A 19863-nucleotide genomic window follows, 5' to 3' on the forward strand; every position below is an offset into this window, starting at 1 on the left:
ACTCAATCCACTGAGCCACACCAGCCAGGGGGTAAACTAACTGTTCTCAGTGGTCATTCAAATAACATTTGGCCTGTTTTACTACCGCCAACTGGTCAGGTTCAAGGTTACCTACTCTCAGCTATCTCCCATAGAGGTCACCTCACAAGATGAGAGTTCACTCCTAGACTCACGAAGTCCTGCTGATACTGTTACTATGCTTAGAATACTTGGATCACTGACACAGCATTTTTGGTAAATAATTGACTTTGGGTAAGTTGGACAGTCTAAAGTATTCTCTATTCTTTTTAAATATTGTGTGTTTATGACTTAATTTTCTCAAAGACTCAGTTATAAGTGACAATGTGTTTCAAGTGTAGCTCCCCAAATCTAGTTTTTCATTAATATGTAATAATCTGGATTAGGAACTTGATATAAGTCAAGACATGCAGCAGTTGGTGTAGTCAACATAATCAGTAAACAAACTACTTGGACATCTTCATACTTAATGTCTTCATAACACAAGAAAGATCCACACAGCTCAGCATTCTCTATTGCAGAACAGTGGGGAAGTATTCTGGGAAGAATTTGCTAATTCTTTTCCTGCTTAATGCTGGATCCATATTTGAAGGATGGAAATTAATAAAAATCATCCTTCTCCTGGTAGCTCAGTGGATTGAGCACGGGCTGTGAACCAAAGTGTCGCAGGTTCGATTCCCAGTCAGGGCACATGCCTGGGTTGCAGGCCATGGCCCCCAGCAACCACACATTGATGTTTCTCTCTCTCTCTTTCTCCCTCCCTTCCCTCTCTAAAAAATAAATAAATAAAATCTTTAAAAAAAATCATCCTTCTTAGTTTACAATATAAGAACTCCAGATGTTACTAGCCCTTCCTTGGACCACAAAGAAGCTGCCTACAGTCACATTGCCACAGGCATTTCTGTTATCATCATGTTACCCCTGGAACACAGCTAACCTCCCGCTGACCTACCAACTCTGGGGACTAAATGAAAAAAAAAAAATTTCAGACAATTGAGATTCTTGTTCAGAGATGTGGTGATTAGGGTTACCTCTGTCAGTCAGTGGTAGATACCTGAGCTTACATGTGGAGGAAAACATTTTTTAGGACCCTGTGCCAGCTACAAGAATGTAGGGGAGCCCCAAACAAGTGAGAAATATCTAGAGATTTATATGAAGAAACACACATTAAAAAAAAAGAAATTTCCTTTGGAAACACAAATTAGCACTTCCTCTTAAATATATCAAACTACTTGACTAATAAGGCTACTGAATTATAATAGTATGCTATTAATAACACCAAAATATTGGCTTAACACAAGAACCAAGTAGAATGACAAGACTCTTTTAAAGTTTCTCTCAAATATTAAAGCATGAGTCAGTGCTTACCATATATGTATAGAAACTAAGCATACAGGAGAGGGGTGGATATGAACACACCACTTGAGGGAAAAGCTGGCTGTTCCCAAGGGCCTCTCAGGATAATGCTCATTACCACAACCCAAGCCTGATCCCCAACCACACTGTACCTAATTCTCATGGCATCAAAAGCAGCATCTCTCCTCCTCCTCCTTTCTTTTTCTCCTCACACACCCACCCAAGGCTCAAAACAGAGATCTAAATCCCAAGTGTAGTTTAATGATTGACAACATAAAATAAAAACTGTTGCTGAGTCTAAAATTCAATTCAGCAAAATATCCACAATTCCTCCAGACAGTAAAATCACTGCCACTCATCTGCTGGTTAAGCATGGCCCCTGAACAAAGGGGAGTTAACAGGATTAACCAACTTTTTCAAGGGCCTCCTGCATCCTCAAAAGGCCATGCTGCTGGGAGTGAAACACTAAAAAGCTACCCTAGCTCCCTCTCTTTGGATGGTTCTCAGGGGTCATGTGACCAGTAATTGTCTCTGTAACTCACTGATTTAAAAAATGTTTTTCTATGCTGTTGCAAAGGGTAGGAGCTCCTTCTTTCTTTCTGCTGCATAGAATTCCATTGTGTAAATGTACCATAGTTTTTTGATCCATTCATTTACTGATGGGCATCTAGGTTGCCTCCAGCACCTAGCTATTGTAAATTGTGCTGCTATGAACATCGGGGTGCAAATGTTCTTTTGTATTGGTGTTTCAGTGTTCTTAGGATATAGTCCCAGCAGTGGAATTGCCGGGTCAAAAGGCAGATCCATTTTTAGTTTTCTGATGAAGTTCCAAACTGCTTTCCATAGTGGTTGTACCAGTCTGCAGTCCCACCAACAGTGCACTAGGGATCCCCTTTCTCCACAGCCTCTCCAACACTTGTTGTTTGTTGCTTTGTTTATGAAACAAGCCAGGCAGTGAAAGACAAATACCACATGATATCACCTTTAACAGGAATCTAAACAACAAAAGAAAAAAAACTAGCAAAATATAACCAAAGACACTGAAATAGGGGATAGTCTGACAGTGACCAGAGGGGAGAGAAGAGGGAATTTTAGGGGGGAATGGGTAGGGTTTACAGGAACAAATTTGGAGGACACATGGTCAAAAACTAGGGGTGGGGGGTAATGGGGGGGAAGGGGGGAGGGTTGGGTGGGTGGGCTGGAATGGGAGTGGGGGGAGAAAACTGTACTTGAACAATGATTAAAATTAAAAAAATAAAAAATTAAAAAATAAAATAAAAAGAATAATAAAAATTTAAAAAATATGTTTTTCTTAAAATGTTCCCCATTATATATGTTTTCACATATTTTTCTATTCTATATGAACACATTAAGTCAGATTACAATCAGGACTTCTTGACCTAGGAATTATTTTTTAAATTAATTTACCGAATTTTTAATCCATAAGAATTATAAAATTTAGCTTTCAAAAGATAATCTTATTTCTCGTTTCCAAGTTTGAATCAAAAGCGTTACTTTAACTTCCATGTATTGATATGCAATATATTATTCATTAAAAACAGGACTGAAAATGAAATGAATTTTTAAAATTTTTTTAAAAATGAAAGAAGTGACTGCATAAGGAGCTGGAGAAGAAAAACAACAGTCAAAACTTTTCTGATGAATCAATAAGACAACACATGGGGCTCCATCTTGTGTTCATTTGCTCAATTTTTTCAAAGGTAGAGTGAAAGAACAGTGATTACTGATGAAACATCATTTCTCAACAGCACTTACACATTTTTATACTTGTGTTCATATCACATCTAACATTGTTTTGTAACCAGGTGTTAACTGGGCTCTCCCATTCCCAGCTCCTTGCCAGTCCCCACTTCCTTCCCCAACTCCAACCACTCTAAGATTTTAAGGTCTTTCCAAACAGGAACCACATCTGGTTATCCTTTGGACCTGCCCCCAATAGCCACTCAGTGTCAGAGGGATGGATGATGGGACTGAGTATGGATTTGCACATAACTCATGTAACTTTAGATAAACATGTCTGAACATTCTGCCTAGAACAGTCTGACCATTTTTAATTGAAGATCAAAGATACAGAATTACCTCCAATCACTGATTTCTTACTTTTTTTAAAGCACAATTTTAGCTCTAAATGGTTTAATATTTAGAGTTCATCTATCCCTATGATTTACTCTGACCTCCAGGGCTAAGTGTCCCTAGGACAGAAGGGCCTCAGCCAAAAGTTCCCACTTGCTTAAGAAGACAAATAGCTAGACAGGGAGTGACTGAGAAGACAATTCGCATGAACAGAACAGAAATGGTAACTACTTATCATTCTTCTGGCTACACTCTGAAGACCTTCCCCCACCTCATTTCCTCTGACCACTGACTGGATACATGGTCTGTGTGGGAGGGAGAGGAGAGGTCTGCGTGGCAAAGATTCCTCCTACAAGCCATGATCTGGGTTGATACCTTTTCGACCAGCCTTCTTTCGGGGCCTAATAAACTTTATTTTACCTTTTACAACCATGGAATTTTCTTGTGTACACAGTTAAAGAATATAATTATGGCAAAAAAAAATAGTAAAATCTATAAGCTAATAAGACAGGTACTAAAAAGTAATAATATATTTTATAGTATGCTTACAATAGTATAATAGTATATTTTATCTTACATATATTTTACCATATACATAAAAATATTTTGAGTAAGCTGTATAAGATAGAAGAATATCAGTGTGAGCCAGTCAATTATGAATGCATAATGGGACCCTGGTGAAGGATCCATCCTTCTAAGAGCACTAAAGAAATGACAGCATCAAAAACAAACAAGGTCAGACATTAAAGGGAGGAATTCTGCATGCCATGGTAGAGATGCTTCTTTTAAAAAAAAAAGTAAAAATTAAATGTCAAAATTATTTTCAGTCCTTATACCACAGTGTCAAATTCTTTTTTTAATTTATCCAATATCCATGGTATACAAGAAACCCTCCCTTAAAAAAACAGGAATAGCACCAGAGAGAAAAATATTTCAAATGCAACAAAATTATGGAGTGGACGAACACGACCATCCAGCATGTCATCACAACCTAAAACAGCACACTTGTGTCAGACGACTGCTGAGCTGCAGAGCTCAGATTCTCCTTACCTAAAGGAGTGCGAAAAGACTTGCAATCTGCAAGAAGCCAGAGTAAGCATTAAAAAAAGGAGTTTGGGTAAACCTAAACCAATTAAATCACCTACTTTTAGTTACACAAGGTCTTAACTGGATTCTGAAATGCTATAATATTGAGTCAACACAAAAGGAAATGAGAGCACCTGAGAGGTGTGTATGTCTCCGTCAACAGGGTTTAAGAACACTGCGTTCATCACATTATACTTAGAATGACCATAGAACAAATATAAAGAGCAAGCTATTTGGTGTTTTGAGTACAAAGTCTTACACACAGATTGCCAAACTTTTCCAGCCAACAAAATTCTGGTTATAAAGTCTGTCCCCACAGATGAAAACCACAAAGTCATGCAATCTAAGGGTTTTGTTTTTAAAACACGAACCTTTCATGCCAACAGAAGCACAGCCAATTGAAACCACATCTGTCCTTCCCAGCACTATTATAATACACGTGGTAGGGGGTGCACAAAAGCACTGGGAAGTAGGTTTATTACAATAGCCAGGAAAATCCTGCAGACTCATCTAAAATATATTGAAATCCAAACTAAAAAGCAACAGTACAAAATCAAGATTTGGCATAAGCAAGAACATACATGGCTTACAAATGACTGCAAATCAGTGCACAAGTGAGCATGGTACAGTGACTGCATGGTGTAAAACAAACCACAGAGAAGGAAGGCTGGTCTCAGGCCATGCGTGCACTTCAGTGCTCCTGGACTCACCACCAGTGAGACACCAGGCTCAGCCCACAACCACAACCTGCAACCACAAGGGACATACCCTGTATCAGGGGTGTCAAACTCATTTTCACTGGGGGGTCACATCAGCCTCATGGTGAAAGGCAACCCTAGTGGTTGCCTTCAAAGGGCCAAATGTAATTTCAACTCCTTAACAGTTAAAGAGTAGTTACATTTATACAGTCCTAAAATTATTTCAGCCCTTTGAAGGCAACTGCGAGGCTGATGTGGCCCCTGGTGAAAATGAGTTTGACACTCCTGCCCTATATCACCAGGAAGAACTCAAAGGACAAAAGTTTACAACCAGAATTGTTCAAGAACCTTAAGTGGATTCATAGGGTGATGATTTTGAACGCTATGCCTGAAAGTTAGATGGCCAGGCCTAAAAGAACTGAGACAATTTTTCAAACTTTGGTTTGATGCCATGCCCACCTCCCCTGAAATGGAATCCAGTGTCACCCAGAACCAGAGTTAGGACACTAAGACTACCATAGCCTATTGTCATTTTCATCAGACACTTAAGCAAGAAAAAATAGGACATACTTTACATCTTCCAGCTTTTTGGTGATGACAGATCCCACAGATGCAAAAGCTGCAGAAGCCTTCTGTCCAGCTTGAGACAAAGTTTCAGATGTCCTTTTGTATCTGTATCAAATTATAAAAAAAAAACAAAGCAAAGGAAGCTAAACCCTTTTTTTCTAGAACATCTAAAATCCTTCCCAACCACCAGGTCAGCATCATCACAGTATCTAAATCCTTAACCATCACTTTGGGCACAACCTTCTGCATTGCCCCAGGACAGCCAGAAAGATACAGGCCTATGCAGGGCAAAGTTGGTTAGGGTTAGGACTAAAAGCAGTCCTGGAACAACAATAAAAATGAGCCAGAGGCTGAAAAAAATGGCACCTCTTATCCTTACCTTTGCCAGTTAAGCCAAACAAGACAAAATGAAATCAAATTCTTCACATGCCTTTTACAAATTTATCTCCTATAAAAGGGTGCTAGAAAATTATCTAAATGAATTGAATGAATGCAAGGAATTTTTTAATGCTTTATGTCTATTGAGCTAACAAGTAAGGGCTTGTGGACTCCCAATGGAGAATGTAAAAGTACAGTATCTAAAAGAGCTGTGACACTTGAGACTTGTGATATTTGCTGAGACACAAAGGTATGATTTACCACCTCCCTCTTCTCATCTCCCCAGTGATTAGCAAAGGGGAAAAAAAACAAAAACAAAACGAAAGGATATGATACCTATAGCAAAAGGGTCAAGAACCCATATCATAAAAAAGAATTACCCTTTAAAGGTCAATATTAAAAACAAACAGCAGTTTATGATGACACAGTCACAGGACAGTTCCCTGTGTGTTTTTCCACTGACTCCATGTATGGGTAGAAAGTTACTAGATGTGTGCTCCTCCCTGCACCAGGGACACAATGCATCATGACGATGTCATATCAAGTTGCAGAACTGTCTGCATTGCCTTTCTATTCCCCTCCCCAGAGCAAAAAATATCCTTTACATTCTCTACAAAAGTGTGTGATTGAGGGGACGTACACTGGTGTTGCAGTCACGTCTTGCCACCCTTTGGCAATGTTCTGTTTTAGCTCTTGTAGTGAATTGATTCCAAGTTTCCGCTTGATCTCTGCTAGATGCTTCTCTTTTGCTGCCAACACCTGAGACAGAGTCTGGATTTCTTCTTCCACCTGTGCGGAAGAGGTTAGGGTAAGAATACAGCAAGGTCATTTGATAAGTTAAGATTATTTATTAGTGTAAAACTGTACTCAAAAATCTCAAGTCATTTTGAAACATTTTCTGATTCATTTACCTATCTCTTTAAAAATACCACAGAATATTTCATTAAGTAAACTGATTATGTGCTTATCTCTCCTGTAGGGCTTCTCTTTTCTCTTCTACATATCTCTATGTTGAGATGTCCTCAGTTGTCCTTAACCCTGTCCCCTGTTCCCATACTTTCTTACTCAGCTATCCGCATAGGGTTAGGACTAGAACCACTTCAAATTATTTCAGCACCTCCTCTCCTGACACCTGGTCCACATTTCTTGCTGGACATTTCCACTTGAATGCCCATAAAAACTCATATTTGCATACTAAATCAAACTAATCTCCATCTCCTACCAAACATGCACAAAATCTAACCTCTTTGCATACTTCATACGAGTTTACATGGGAAATGTCAGTCCCAGCGTGTGCCAAAGCCACAGCCATAAATAAATCAAACTGTCTCCCGCAGAGATTCCTGCAGAAGTCCCTTGTGGACCCCCTGATGCTGACTGACCAGCCTTAGCTAGGTGGTTAGAAGTGGACACCCCACCAAGCAGCCAACAACCAGTGATGTGTCAGGTGTGAAAAGAGATTCTTGACTTATCAGTCTCTCTCATTCTAGAACCTAGCTGGGGACACTGAAGTAACATTGGAGAGCTGGAAAGACCTGGATAAAGAAGCCCTGAGTACAGGCAGGACACAGTGAGATTATGACATGTCACAGAAAGCTCAAATGTACTTGAGGAAGGCCAAAATCTAAGCAGAAGCTGTGAAGAAAAGAAAGAGACTTACAGCCCTGGCCAGGTGGTTCAGTTGGTTGAAGTGTCACCCATACACCAAAAGGTTGCAATTCTAATCCCCAGTCAGGGCACATACCTAGGTTGGAGGTTTGATCATACCATTGAGTGAGGATTTAACAAAAAGAAAAAGACTTACAGAGTAGAGGAAAGGTTAAACCAGAAAAACAAAAGAAAAAGGCAGATCCACAGAGAAAAACAGACACAATGTGGAAAAGACATTTTGTACCAGGAAGTTGAACAATGGATCCCTAAAGCATATTTGTTAATATTCAAAACTACAGAAAAATGCTTCTCTTGACTGGTAGCACAGCCATATTCTCAGCCCTGTCCTGCATGACACTTCTATGATTGCAAAGACAACCTGGCCTTTAAAAGCAACATACCATGTTAAGTAAACTGTTTCACTGCTAATTAAATCATTAGAGAACTTGAGGAGAAGAAAAAGAATAATCAGCAAAAGGAGAGAAGATAAATCAAATGTAATGTGGCTGCCAAAAAAAAGAAGAATAACATAACTCTTTGATGGCATTAATTTGAATGCAGGTTCAGAACCAAGATAATCCTCTGTCACAAAAAAACATCACACCAGCTTTGGAAGCCATGTTTTAAGAAGTGCATTGATGGGGAGAGATCCAAGATAGTGGAGGAATAAGTGGAAACTACACTAACCTCCTCCCAGGACCAATCTGGAATTAAAACTAATTGTAGAGAAATCATCTTCACTAACTAACTGAACACTAGTTGGAGAGAAGCCTTACACCACAGACAGAAGAAAACACTTCAGGACAACAAGACTGGTAGGGAGTGCAGAAATTTGAGAGGGCTGGCTGGGCTCCCATGGGCAGCAGCTCAAGTACTGAAGAATATTTCAGCAGCTGGCAGATTTCCCCTAAGAAGTATGGGGTATAAACCCCAAGCTGGGCTCCCCAGCCTACAGCACCAGAGCTGGAAAGGAAGTCAGATAACATCCAGCTGTGAAAAGTAGCAGGGGCTCTGTTACCCAGAGAGAGTCAGCTGGAGATGCAGAAAGCTGTTTACAGAGCCAAAGCATAAAATTTCCTTTGCAGCTACTTATCCTGGGTACCAGCAAAGGGAGGGCAGAGTGCACTAGAGATGCTTGAGAAGAGTCTGGGGTTGGTTGGTCTGGGAGAGAACTGAGGGAACAGCTGCCAGGATGCATGTGCTTAGTCATCCCCCACAATTAACAAACCCACACCTTTACAGTCAATTAATATTTGGCAGAGAAAACAAGTACATACAATAGGCTAAAGATAGTTTATTCAATAAACGGTGTTGGGAAAATTGGACAGATATGTACAGAAAAATGAAACTAGACCACCTTCTTACACGACACACAAGAATCAATTCAAAATAGATCAAAGCCTTAAACATTAGACCTGAAACCATAAAAATCCTAGAAGGAAACATAGGCAACAAAATCTCAGACATTGCTCATAGCAATATTTTATCAGATATATCTCCCCAGGCAAGGGAAACAACAGAAAAAATAAACAAATAGAACTCCATCAAAGTAAAAGTTTTTGCACAGCAAAGGAAATTATCAAAAAAATAAAAAGACAACCCACAGAATGGGAGAACATATTCACCAATACATCTGATAAGGGATTAATATCCCAAATTTATTAAGTACTTACAAAACTCAACACCAAAAAACAAATCACCCAATTAAAAAATGAGCAAAGCCCCTGAATAGATAGTTCTCCAAAGAGGACATACTGACAAAAGGTGCTCAATATCGCTAGCTATCAGATAAACACAAATAAAAACCACAATGAGATATCATCTCACATTTGTTTGAATAGCTATGATCAATAAATCAGCAAACAAGTGCTGTCAAGGATGTGGAGAAAGGGGAACCCCTCTGCACTGTTGGTACGAATGCAGACTGATGCAGCTACTGTGGAAAAGCAGTATGGAGATACCTCAAAAAATTAAAAATGGATCTGTCTTTTGACTCAGCGAGCCCACTTCTGGGAATTTATCCAAAGGAACCCAAAACACTAATTTAAAAGAACATAAGCACGCCTATGTTCATTGCAACATTATTTACAATCGCCAAGAAATGGAAGCAGCCCAAGTGTTCATCAACAGAAGAGTGGATAAAACAACTATAGGACATTTGCACAATGGAATTCTACTCAGTCATAAAAAACAAGAAAATTTTATCCTTTGCAACAGTATGGATGGACCTGGAGAACATTATGCTAAGTGAAATAAGCCAATCAGAGAAAGACAAATACCATATGATTTCACTCATATGTGAAATCTAATGAACAAACTGAACTAACTAGCAAAACAAAGACAGACTCATAGATGGAAAACAGATGGCATCTAGTAGGGGAGGGAGGTCAGGGGGTTGAGGGACTGAGAAAAAAAGAAAAAGGACTCATGGACATAGATAACAGTGTGGTGACTGCAGTGGGGAGAGGTCTATAAGGGAACTAAATGGTAATGGAAAAAATATGATAAAGATTACATATATATATATATATATATTTTAAAAGATTTTATTTATTTATTTTCAGAGAGGGAAGGGAGGGAGAAAGAGAGAGAGAGAAACATCGATGTGTGGTTGCTGGGGGCCGTGGCCTGCAACCCAGGCATGTGCCCTGACTGGGAATCGAACCTGCGACACTTTGGTTCGCAGCCCGCGCTCAATCCACTGAGCTACACCAGCCAGGGCAGATTACATATATTTTTTAAAAGAAGTACATTGACAAAGCTGAATACGAAAAATGAAAGGCAACAATCTGAATGAATAAATAAGTGAAGTTAAAAACCAAGATTAAATGATATGCCTTAAGTCATCAAACTAATATAAGAATCAGAATTTCAACCCAGGTTTTCTGACTCCATTTCTCAGTTTGCTGGCTAATTCTCACTGCTCACTGTTAGTTTTCCAAAACTTCTTTCTTTACCCCAAACTCCAAATCTTCAGGTACTTGGAAATATGTAAGTTTTCAACCCCTTGCCATTCCATGAGTATTAACTTCCCCTAGTGAAAACTGGGAAGAAGAAAGATCACTGTAAATTTTTCTGAACAACACACGACCCAGTGTATTTTCACCTTTGTTGGTCAAATTTTGCTGCTAACATACCTAGCTCAGCACACCATAGCTACAATTTCTTAATTCAAAAAATATGTATTCAATTTATTAAAGTCAGTGATATATTAATATATCATATATTTACTTATATGTATTTAATATACATAATATTGTGTGTATATAATAAAATGATCTTAAAAGAATAAAGGAGAGCATGATTAGGAACCTCTGCTATAAATAAAAATAATGAATGCAAAAGTTACTACCAAGTTACGATAATCAAGATTTTAACCTTGGTATAAGAATAGACACACACAACAGATGAACAGAATAGAGTTGAGAATCCAGAAATAAATCCAGAAATAAGTATTCATGATCAATTGGTTTTCAACAAGGTACAAAGACAATTCAGTGGAAATCATTTTTTCCACAAAGGTGTAGAGACAATTGGGTTTCCGTGCAAAAGAATAAAGTTGGACCCTAAGACCATGTATAAAAATTAACTCAAAATGGATGCAAAATTTAAATGTTAGAGCTAAACTATAAAACTCTTAGAAGAAAATACAGAGGGAAATATCCATAGTCCTGAATATAATACCTAAAGCACATATAGCCAAAGAAAAACTAGATAAACTGACATCATCAAAATTTAAAACTGCTGTATTTCGAAGGAAACATTATTAGGTAAAAAGATGACTGACAGAACAAGGAAAATATTTCCAAATTATATATCTGGTAAGGATTTAGTGTCCAGAATACATAATGAACACTCACAACTCAATGGAGAAGACAAGTAATCCATTTGAAAAATGGACAAAGGATTTAAAGACAGTAGTCCTCCCTAATTCAGTTTCACTCTCATGGTTTCACAGTTATCTATGGTAAACTACAACTCTGAAAACATTAAATGGAAAATTCCAGAAATCAACAATAAGTTTAAATTGCGTGCCATTTTGAGTAGCACGATGAAATCCCACAACACCATCCCATTCCATCTAGGACATGACTCATCCCTTTGTCTCGCATCGGCATGCTGTAGACACTCCCCACTGGTTAGTCACTGAGTAGCCATCTGGGTTATCAGATCGACTATCACTGCATGGCAGAACTTGTGTTCAAGTCACCCTTACTTTTACCTCCTTAGGCCCCAAAGCACAAGGGTAGCGATGCTGGCAATTCAGACATGCCAAAAAGAAACCATAAAGTGCTTCAGGTAAGTAAAAGATTGAGAAAAGTACAGTAAGATATTCTAAGGAAGGCAAGAAACCAAACTCACATGATTTTATTATAGCATATTATAATTGTTCTAATTTATTATCAGTTATTATTGCTAATCTCTTATTGTGCCAAATTTATAAGTTAAACTTTATCATAGGCATGTGTGTATAAGAAAAAGCACAGTATTATGTAGAGTTTGCTACTATCTATGGTTTCAGGTATCCACTGGAGGGACTGGAACATATAACATATCCCCTGTGAATAAAGGGAGACTATTGTAGATATTTTACCACAGAAATTACACAAATGGCCAATAATCACAAAAAGATGCTCAATACCATTCATTAGTAATTATAAAAATTAGTGATGCTCCACTTCACCCTCATTAGGTGGGCTTTGATCAAAAAAACACAAAAAGTGTTGGTGAGAATGTAGAGAAATCGGAGCCCTCATACAAGGCTGGTGGGAATGTAAAATGGTGCATTTTGGTAGTGGAAATAGTTTGGCAGTTCCTCAGAAAGTTAAATGTGGAGTCACTGTATGACCCAACAAAAACCTAAATGCCCATCAACTAATGATGAATGTGTAAACAAAACGTAGTATGTATCTATACAAAGGAAATTATTCAGCCACAAAAAGGAATGAAGCACTGATGAGTGCAAAAGTCCTGCAACATGGATAAACCTTAAAAACCTATTAAGTGAAAGGAGCAAGTCACAAAAGACTGTATGTTACTCAATTCCATTTATATGAAATGCCCATCACAGGCAAACCAATAGAGACAGGAAGTGGGTTACTGGTTGCAAGGGCTTGGGGAGAGGAAGGATCGGGAGTGATTCCAATGGGAAAAGGATATATTTGGGGTAATATTTATTAGTGGTGATAGTTGTACAGTGTTTTTAATATACATAAGCCACTGAATTGTAAATTTTAAAGCAATGAATTTGATGTTCTATAAATTACATCTCAAAAAAGGAGTAAAAAATGAGTGAGAGGGATTTTTTATATCCATTTTACTTAAGTTTCTACAACTATTTTAAGCATTGACTCTGATGTGAAACTTTCAAAGTCGAATCAATTATTCAAAATGTAAATATTTTTATTATATCTACTTATTACCATAATATACTACTATTGTTATAACCATGAGGAAAAGTAATAGTTTATCTGCCATATCTTGTAAAGTTTTGTAAAAATTAGGATAAACTTCTGATAAAGCATGGATGTTATAGAAATAAAAGGCTAGGTAAGCTCACAAGCATCAGAGTCATAAACACCTGATACAAGACTTAGTGCTGCAGTGCATTACCTGTGACCTACACCTTCATAATTGTGAATTAGACAACTGTTTCTTACATCTGACAGCTGAAGAAGTCAACAAAGAATTATTATCTAGAATTCTGTAGAATTCACTAGGTTTTGCTCTGGCAGCACCTTCACAACAGCATACAAAATGTGATGGGCAGAGTGACCCTCAGTCAATGAGCTGGAAGGAATAACCCAACAACAATCAAAACCCAATTACATCCAGAGAGCCAACATAAACAGCATAAGGGGTATCCCAAGAACATCAAGTTCAGGAGATCAAGGAGACTGCATAACTGAATCTCTAGGTCTCCTACCATAGAAATTCACACCATAAAGTAAGGGAATCAAAACAGATCAATTTAAGAAGCAGAAGAAAACAAGAGGTGTCTCACAAATAATGGGAAAACAAAGAAACATCCCCAATTGAAAGGAAAAGAGGAAGCCTCAGAAAAAATGCTAAATGAAATAGAAGCAAGTCAACTATCAGATATTGAGTTTAAAACGATGATTATAAGGAAGCACAATGGGCTCAGTGAGAATACCAAACACTACATGGAAACTCCAAGGAACTTAGTGCAAATTTATCAGCATGAAAAAGGACACAGAAACAATCAACAGGAGCCAAGAGGAAATGAAGAATACAATTTCCGAATTGAGGAACACAGTAGAAGGAATCAAAAGTACACTAGATGAAGCAGAGGATCAAATCAGTGAGCTGGAGGACAAGGTAGAAAAAAGCTCCCAGAAAGAGCAAGAAAAGGAAAAAAGACTCAGAAAGAATGAAGAGGTGTTAAGTGAACTGAAGGACAACATGAAACATAACAAGATCCGTATGATAGGGATACCTTAAGGAGAAGAGGAGGAGCAAGGGATAGAAAACCTGTTTGAAAAAGTAATGATGGAAAATGTCCCTAATTTGATGAGAGAAAAATTTACACAAGTCTAGGAATCACAGAGGGTCCCAACCAAGAGGAACCCAAAGAGGCCCACTCCAAGACACATTATAATTAAAATGGCAAAATTCCAAGACAGAGAATCTTAAAGGCAGCAAGAGAGAAATGAAAAGTAACATACAAGGCAGCCCCAATAAGACTAGCAGCTGACTTCTCAATGGAAACACTCCACACCAGAAGGGAATGGCAAGAAGTATTCCAAGTAATGAAAATCAAAGGCCTGCAAACAAGACTATTCTATCCAGTAAGGCTCTCAATTAAAATGGAAGGCCAAATAAGGACTTTCCCAGACAAAAGAAGCCTCAAAGAATAAACCTCCTCCAAACCAGCACTGCAAGAGATGTTCAAGGGTCTGCCTTAAGAATATGAAGAAAACAAGTGAGAGAGAGGAACACAGGTAAAAAAAGAGTAAAATGGCAATGAATAAGTACCTATCAATAACAACCTTAAATGTAAATGGATTAATAAATACGCCAATCAAACAAGTGCTGGCAAGGCTGTGGAGAAAAGGAAGCCCTAGTACACTGTTGGTGGGAATGGAGAATGGTGCAGTCACTGTGGAAAACAATATGGAATTTCCTCAAAAAACTAAAAATGGAACTGCCTTTTGATCCACCAATTCTACTGCTGAGAGTATACCATAAGAATCCTGAAACACCAATCCAAAAGAACCTGTGCACCCCAATGTTCACAGCAGCACAATTTACAAAAGCCAAGTGCTGGATGCAACCTAAATGCACATCAGTAAATGAGTGGATCAAAAAACTATGGTACATTTACACAATGAAATACTATGCAGCAGAAAGAAAGAAGGAGCTCCTACCCGTTGTGGAACTGGAGAGCATTTTACACTAAGCAAAATAAGCCAGGCAGTGAAAGACAAATACTATATGATCTCACCTTTAAGTAGAACCTAATCAACAAAACAAGCAAGCAAGCAAAATTAATCAGAGACATTGAAGTTAAGAACAAAGTAACAGTAACCAGAGGGGAAATGAAGGAGAAGGGTCATAAAGGAACATGTATAAAGGACCCATGGACAAAGCCAAAGACAGGTACGATTGAGGGTGGGAGGTGGGGTGGGTGAGGTGGGGGAAAGCAGTGGTGGGAAAATGGAGACAACTATACTTAAACAATTAACCAAAAAAGGGAAAAAAATAAAACCTATGTAAGGAAATGGAGAGAAAAGGCCTTCTAATCAAAAGGAAACCAAACCCTTGAACAACACTATGTCCCAAATGGATCTGACATATATACAGAACATGTCACACCAAAGAGAATATGCATTCTTCTCAAATGCACACAGACCATTCTCCAGGATAGAGCACATCAGACAAAAATGTCAAGTCTCAATAGATTTAAAATCATATAAAGTATCTTCTCCAACCATTATAGAATGAAACAAGAAATCAAAGAAAAAGGAAAACTAGAAAATTCAAAATATATGAAAGTTGAACAACACAGTCTTATGCCACCAATGAGTTAAAGAAGAAATCGCTAAAGAAATTAGAAAATACTTTGAGACAAATGAGGACAAAACCACAATACATTGAGACTTACAGGACACAGTGAAAGTGATGCTCAGAGGGAAATTCATAGGCCTACATTTAAGAAACAGAAATATCTCAAATCAATAACCTAATATTATACCTTAAGAAACCAGAAAAAGAAAAGCAAACTAAATTTAAAGCTAACAGAAGGAAGGAAATAATAAACATCAGAGTGAAGATAAACAAAATAGACAAGATAAAAACAATAGAAAAAAATCAATGAAACTGAAAACTGCTTCTTTAAAAAGATCAACAAAACTGACAAGCCTTTAGATATACCTGCAATTTTCAACCAGTGTGCCACAAGAATTCTTAAAACATGTAATATCTGATTACATGAGTCAGGAGAACTAACTTCTTTTTCCTTTATGTTATCAAATAAAAAATGACTACAGCCAACACAACATTAGCTGTCTAAGTTGAATAAATGAAAATTATATCTACTTTTGTCAAATTGGCAAAAAAATATTTTTTTTGGTGTGCCACAGAATTTTAGTAATTAGTTTATGTGTGCCATGAGATGAGAAATGTTGACTATCACTGAGCAAAGCTGATGGGAAAAAAAAGAAACAAATAAGTAAGAACAGAAATGTAGTGGCAACATTACTACCAATCTTACAAAAATAAGGTTTGTAAGAGAATACTATTAACAACTGTATGCCAACAATCTACATAACCTAAAGTAGACAATTTCCTAAAAACACATAAATGATCAAAATTGATGCTCCTAAAAGGGAGTTGGGGAGAAGCAGAAGAGGTTAAATAAATGGGGGGTTTAAATGGTGATGTAAGGAGACTTTACTTGGGGTAGTGAACACACAATACAATTTATAGATGATGTATTATAGAATTGTACACCTAAAACCTATATAATTTTCTTAACCAATGTCACCCCAACAAATTCAATGTAAAAAAAATGGAACCTCCAAAAAATAGAAAATCTAAACAGATCTATAACATGTAAAGAGATTATATCAGTAATCAAAAACCTCCAAAGAAAAGTCCAAAACCAGATGTCTTTACTTGTAAATTTTACCAAGTATTAAAGAATTTATGGCAATTAATTCTTCCACAAAATAGAATAACATAAAATACTCCCTAACTCACTCTGAAAGGCCAATATTAGCCTGATACAAAAATTAGACAAAGATATTACAAGAAAAGAATACGGTAGGCCAATTTCTCTGATGAATAGATACAAAAACACTCAAGAAAATATAAACCAAATCCACACATAATAAAAAATTTATACAGGTGTATTTCAGAGATACTGTGGGTTCAGTTCCAGACCATCACAATGAAGTGAGTCTTCATATAAAGTGAGTCTTCACATAAAGTGAGATCTAATTTTTTTTAACTGATGGAGGGTCTTGCCCACAATAGCAACATCTGTGACACTCAATAAAGCAAGGCACAATAAAACAAGGTATGCCTGTGTACCATGAGCAAGTAGGATTTATCTTAAGAATGCAAGGATGATTAAACATATGAAAATCAATCAGGAACTTCCAGTCAACATGGAGGCATAGGTAAACATGCTTTAAACACTCTCAACACAAGTATCACCCAGAACCATCAGAAAACTGAGCTGTATGGAAGTCTGACAACCAAGGATATAAAGAAGTCACATTCATCCAAATGGGTAGGAGGGGCAGAGACACAGAAACAGGCAGAGAGGCACTGAGACGCTGTGTGCTGCAGAGAGGAGGCTGAATGGCCAGTCGCACATTCACATGTGGTGGATAAAAACTGGAAAGGATTCCACCAGAGTGAGGGAATCCCAGCCTCAGGCCAGACCACACAGCCCAGGGTTCCAGCACCAGGAAGATAAATCCCCATAACTTCTGGCTATAAAAACCAGTGTGTGTTGAGGCAATGGAAGAAACTCCTGGATTTTCAGGAAACTCCTCTTAAAAGACTGGCACAGACTTAGAACTTATGCAGACCCACCTCCTTGGGGATTCAGCATGAGGGCAACAGCTGGAAGAGTATCAGTCACATGCAGGTAGAAAATGAAGTGACCAGAAACAGGGTGAGTGCTGAGCAAACATCCACAGACCAGGCAGCAATAATGTCCCTTTCCAAGCCCTATTCCCACACAGAGCCACAAAGTAGTGAAGCGGGTTGCCTGGCCTAAGGTAATCACCTTGGGCTCTGCTCCACACAATATATAGGTGTCTTTTCTACAATAGGTCACTTTACTAAGTCAAAGCTACCTAACACGCCAAAACAAACACAGGGAAACTGCCAAATTGAAGAGACAAAGAAATATGGCCCAAATGAAAGAACAGAGGAAAACTCCAGAAACAGAACTAAACAAAACGGAGATAACCAACCTATCAGATGCAGAGTTCAAAACACTGGTTATCAGGATGTTCAAAGAACTCACTGAGTACAGCAACAGCATAATAAAGACCCAGGCAGAAAGCAATTTGAAAATCTAGGTGAAATGGACAAATTTCTAGAAAATATAATCATCCAAAACTCAATGAAGAAGGAGCAGAAAGCCTGAACAAACCAATAACAGCAAAAGAAATTGAAGCAGTAATCAAAAAAATCCTGACACACAAAAGCCCTGGACCAGATGGTTTCACAGGAGAATTCTACAAAGCATTTGAGGAAGAGCTAACCCCTATCCTTCCCAGACTATTCCAAAAAATCCAAAACGATGGAAGACTTCCAAACTCTTTTTATGAAGCCAGCATCATCCTAATCTCAAACCAGATAAAGACACTACAAAGAAAGAAAACTTCAGGCCAATATCGCTAATGAACAAAGACACTAAAATCCTCAACAAAATATTGGCAAACTACATCCAACAATACATTAAACAGATCATCCACCATCACCAAGTGGGATTCATCCCAGGGATTCAAGGATCAATAAATGTAATATATCACACAAAAGCAAAAACAAAAATCACATGATCAAATCAGAAAAAGTAGAAAAAGCATTTGATAAGGTACAGCACCTGTTTATGATAAAAACACTCAGCAAAGTGGGAATAGAGGGAGCATTCCTCAACATAATAAAGGCCATATATGAGAGACCTACAGCCAACATCATACTCAATGGGCAAAAACTAAAATCGTTTCCGCTAAGATCAGGAACAAGACTAGGTTGTCCACTTTCACCACTTCTATTCAACATAGTATTGGAAGTTTTAGCCACAGCAATCAGACAAGAAAAGGAAATAAAAAGCATCCAACTCAGAAAGGAGGAAACAAAACTGTCATTAATTGCAGATGCCATGATAGTGTACATAGAAAATCCTATAGACTCTGCCATAAAACTGCTTGACCTAATAAATGAATTTGGCAAAACAGCAGGATACAAAGTCAATATCCAGAAATCAAAGGCATTTTTGTACACCAAAAATGAAACAGCAGAAGCAGAAATGAAGAAAAAAATCCCATTCGATATGCCAATAAGAAAAATAAAATACCTAGGAATAAACCTAACCAAGGAGGTAAAAGACCTGTATGAAGAAAACTACACAACACTGAAGAAAGAAATCAAAGAAGACACAAACAAATGGAAACATATACCGTGTTCATGGATTGGAAGAATTAACATCATCAAAATGTCCATACTACCCAAAGCAATTTACAGATTCAATGCACTACCTATTAAAGTACCAGTGGCATATTTCACAGACTTAGAACAAACACTTCAAAAATTTATATGGAACTATAAATGACCCAAAATAGCTGCTGCAATTTTGAGAAAGAAGAATAAAGTAGGAGGGATCACAATACCTGATACCAAACTGTATTACAAGGCCACTGTAATCAAAACAGCCTGGTACTGGCATAAAAACAGGCACATGGACCAATGGAACAGAACAGAGAGCCCAGAAATAAACCCAAGTCTCTATAGTCAATTAATATTCAACAAAGGG

At 37.8% G+C, this 19863-nt stretch overlaps 1 protein-coding gene across 16 annotated transcripts in view; it reads right to left on the reverse strand.

The window, feature by feature from the left end:
* Window positions 1-19863, reverse strand: part of TPD52 (tumor protein D52) — a 112150-nt gene that overhangs the window by 7440 nt on the left and 84847 nt on the right. For 11 of the 16 annotated variants that reach the window (XM_028518097.2, XM_028518098.2, XM_036031057.1 and 8 more), the window contains exons 3-4: window positions 6838-6986; window positions 5823-5924 (exon numbers count right to left, since the gene is read on the reverse strand). In XM_028518097.2, the coding sequence (XP_028373898.1) occupies window positions 5823-5924; window positions 6838-6986 (251 nt within the window). Of the gene's footprint in view, window positions 1-4518; window positions 4546-5822; window positions 5925-6837; window positions 6987-19863 lie in introns of all 16 variants that reach the window. The other 5 variants (XM_028518096.2, XM_036031051.1, XM_036031052.1 and 2 more) reach the window with 1 other exon arrangement.

The sequence above is a fragment of the Phyllostomus discolor genome, chromosome 7 (genome assembly GCF_004126475.2).
Source record: "Phyllostomus discolor isolate MPI-MPIP mPhyDis1 chromosome 7, mPhyDis1.pri.v3, whole genome shotgun sequence".
Taxonomy (NCBI): Eukaryota; Metazoa; Chordata; class Mammalia; order Chiroptera; family Phyllostomidae; genus Phyllostomus; species Phyllostomus discolor.